The sequence below is a fragment of the Cynara cardunculus genome, assembly GCF_001531365.2.
Source record: "Cynara cardunculus var. scolymus isolate 2C chromosome LG 10, CcrdV1, whole genome shotgun sequence".
NCBI classification, from domain to species: domain Eukaryota; kingdom Viridiplantae; phylum Streptophyta; class Magnoliopsida; order Asterales; family Asteraceae; genus Cynara; species Cynara cardunculus.
In genome coordinates, this window is record NC_037537.1 from 17,415,856 (window position 1) to 17,419,495 (window position 3,640).

At 36.8% G+C, this 3,640-nt stretch overlaps 2 protein-coding genes across 2 annotated transcripts in view; one reads left to right on the forward strand and one right to left on the reverse strand.

Moving 5' to 3' along the window:
* The window catches only part of LOC112519888 (chromo domain protein LHP1-like), a 6,498-nt gene extending 5,493 nt beyond the window's left edge, over positions 1–1,005 (forward strand). The window contains exon 3 of the mRNA XM_025128201.1: positions 743–1,005. Within this exon, the coding sequence (XP_024983969.1) occupies positions 743–829 (87 nt within the window). The 3' untranslated portion in view covers positions 830–1,005. The remainder of the gene's footprint in view (positions 1–742) is intronic.
* Positions 1,006–2,290: 1,285 nt separating this feature from the next.
* On the reverse strand, positions 2,291–2,875 carry LOC112520047 (chromo domain protein LHP1-like). Its single transcript, XM_025128352.1, has 2 exons — positions 2,846–2,875; positions 2,291–2,779 (listed from the first exon to the last, which is right to left on the reverse strand). Exons 1-2 carry the CDS (start codon positions 2,873–2,875, stop codon positions 2,291–2,293), a joined length of 519 nt encoding a protein of 172 aa, XP_024984120.1.
* Positions 2,876–3,640: the final 765 nt, after the last annotated feature.

Here is a 3,640-nt window from a genome sequence, read left to right on the forward strand (position 1 = left end):
TTCTCTTAGCCTCTTTAGCCAGATTGTGTGCACTACTTTAGTGTAGAGGGCACACTTGCAATTGAACAAATGCCAGGCACCACCTAATCGGCGACATTGTTCAAGATACCAAGTCGTGTAGGGATTGAAAACTTCCGGTCACTTGATGTGCTGTATCCATTAGCTCTTACCATACAAACACATTTTTAGATCCTATGATGCTAATTATTTGCACCGCATATGACTAGTTTTCTCTTTGTGACAACTATGTGCTCTAGTCTCTTGATGTATTTTTTCCCTACATATTTGACATGGTTCTCTCTGTGCTCTTTTTAACCATTGATCTGTTGCATATGAAGCCTACCAATTTCTTTTTTTCTCCTTTTTTATTGTCTGATGTTGATGAAAAAACAAGGTCATGTTTATTTTCTTTATCTAACAAGATGGTAMTTCTGTCAGAATTCAACCATTAAACAAATAAATGAAGGACGATAAAACTCATGGAATCAAGCCTTTTGTTTTGCCATTTAAATATCATGTTCTCTCTTCTTTTATTTCCTACCATTCGGTTGTCTATGTGCATGATTATCKATATCGACATGACACTAACCRAAGAGAGATCAATATATGTGTTTGTGTATATATATACACCAAAATGAAAATATATTTTGTTACCATAAACTGGATAATTAGTTTGTGTCAATAGATAACCATACGTCATATATAGATTTTCCTTCGTTAACAGCTTAACATTGTTTTGCAGGTTTTAATCAAATCTAATGGAAAGGAAGTGATCGTGAATGATAAATATCTTAAGGCTGACTATACTGTGCTTGCAAGATCAAGGTGATTCAGGCGTTCACTTATTGATGATGACAGTTGCTCTTGATCATCTACCACATGCAAAATCTTCACAAGCACGGAACTGTGGATGTAAGTTGACCAGCCAACTTTTTTTTATCCGTCTTGTTTTTCTTTTTCTTTTCTTATTATTTTTTCCCTCTATGTTACACTTGTGTACTTTTTTTCCTATATTTATATATTTGCCTTTCCTTTTCTTAAGTTGTATATGTCGGATATCTCATGATACGAGTCTTTCCCAACAGTAACTAGTGAAAAATGCGAAGTAATGGTAATGCATGGTGGTTTGATAGGTTACAAGCAATTGCATCCAATTTGGGGTTCCGTCCTCTTTACGCTCCCTCTATATAGAGAAGAGAGAAATATCTCTTTTTGTGCAATTCCATTCAGAAACTAGAGGTAGAATTTACTTTTCCACCAAAAAAATCTGGCTTGACCTGTAGACTTGTGCTCTTGTTAAAATGTTTCTTGTTTGAATTCTTAACACCGAGAATTATATATGCTGCTGGCATCGCGTTGTCTTGTTTTGTTCTATTGCAAATCTTGATTGAATTTGTGCCTTTGTTTAGAATTTACCTTGAAGTTGTTGAAAGCTGCAGGCATATACTTTGACTTTGGATGTTAAAGAAATGGCTTTCAGCTACAAAATTCATAAAAATTTCATAACTGTTTGAGTAAATACTGCAAGGATTTAACTTTGTGACAAGTATAAAAAGAGTAACATTAGGTGTTAATATACTTCTTTGGATGTTAATGAATTTATCTATATTCTTGTTGGGCTTTAATTTTTGTTTTTTGTAGTTTTAATTTTGTAGCTGGTCCTCCCCTATTTATATTTTCTTTATTTCCCTCCTTTTTTGTCTTCAAATTTTCATACCACTATTTTTTTTCAGTTTTATATATTTCTTTTTGAAAAGAAAAAGATGTTCAAGTACTATTTTTTTCAGTTTTATATACAGTCAGGTTGACCAAGTGAAGATGCTTTTATATATCCAACTGTTTTGAACGACTAACTCATTTCATGTACTTTTCCCTTTTAAGTTCAATAAAGTTCACATCTAACTCATTTCTCTCCTTTATTTCCTCCAGTTTGTGGGGTTTTATAAATTTCCGGTGGCCTATTTCAAGAAAAGCTTGCAAGGAAACCATTGAAGATCTATTGTTATTCAATCACTGCCTGTTTCATTCTTGTCCAACCCCAAGATAATTCTCTGCCTCACTACTGAAGGATAAAGACACATTGTGTGTCATTACTATAGATGTTGAATAATTGATGAGCTTACTGATATATATTCATAATAGCATACATGCTTCCGGGAGTATCTACCATGTCATTGAAATTCTAAACATGCATCCCTCATGGCAACAATGCTTATGCTCTCACTTTGTCCAACTCGTGGCACTGGTTGTGTTTAGGACGGCATCATGTGCTCATTTGAGAATTGTGAGTTCATGAGCTTGCTTTAAACCTCCTGACCAAAAAGCATATAGACACCTTCTCTGTGTCGTTAACTATAGATGTTGAATAGTTCACGGGTTTGATTATTTTTATAATTTCAGAGATGATTGGGGGAGCATCTACGATGTTATTAGGATCCAACCCGTTTGTATTCTTAATCACATCTTGTCCAACTACGACACAATCACCTGTTGTGTTTCCAAGGGTATCATTTCTGAGACCTAAGTTTGGTTCTTGCTTAAATCGCTTAATAGCAAAAGACTTCCTCCTTCTAGCTCCAATGAGGGGACCAGCCCTTCTAGCTTCCGTTCCATCAACCTTCAAGATTCCATCTGCAGGTCTAACTTCTACTGGACTAACCCCTTCAGTTGGTCGAGCTTCATGAATATGGATAGCAACATCACTCAAGCTATCCTGATTGCGGGAAGATGCAACTTTAAGTTGATTAAGATATGCATCCAACTCATTTCTCTCGTCTTTCTCCAATTTGCATGGAAACCATTAACAATCCAGTATCATGTGACGGGTTCGTTGTTCCGTTATTGCCTGTGCCCCCAACATTGGTTTCTGTCCCATTACTAAAGTTGGCATCAGGGACAGAAGGAACTGATAAAGGTTCCTCTATAATTGTGACTTTGATGGTAGGTATGTCATATGAAGCAGCTGGAGTCTGTTATGAAAGCTGCTTTTGCTTCTTCTTTGATTGTGTGGTAGGAGCCACCAAATGCTTGTGCCGTTGGGTATGTTTCTTATTTGATCTCTGTTTCCTCGATCCCATGCTCTCTTCAAATGCATCAATGAAATCAGAACATGACATAAGATTCTCAACAAGTTCCCAAGGATTAGCTGTCTCCGGCTAGCCACGCCAGATGATGAGATATTGTGTTTCCCCTTGTGAATCCTTTTCTTTTGTACAACTCTGATCTTATAGTATCCATTAGCTAAAGATGTTCTTCATCACCATTTGCTGCTACTCGTTGGATACCTACATCACCAACTTCACATGCTCCTTGTAGTCTTTGTGTTTGTTTTCATCGTACACATTTTCACTACTGTTGTAGTCATTCATCGGCTGCTGTTTTTGCTCTCACTTCTACTTGCTGTACTCTACCGTTCGTTCCCTTGATCATTATCTTGCTTCGGACTAGATGTAGTGGTGGTGAAAGCTCAGAGCCTGTGGTTTTCCTTCTAGTTCCGCCCTAATCCATTGGATTTGTAAGAATCAGTTTGTAGAAGGTTCGTCTTTGTTCCAGCAGTCACATCAGTTCAGGATTTGGCTACCAATTGATTTATTTTTCTTCACCACGCTGCATGTTGGAAGGCTGGCCTATGCAAAGCTGG

Coding starts and splice junctions, on each gene's coding strand:
- LOC112520047 (XM_025128352.1), bottom strand. CDS start 2,875: ATGGGACAGAAACCAATGTTGGGGGCACAG. Junction 2,780..2,845: donor AACCAATGTTGGGGGCACAG/GCAATAACGGAA, acceptor TGCAAATTGGAG/AAAGACGAGAGAAATGAGTT.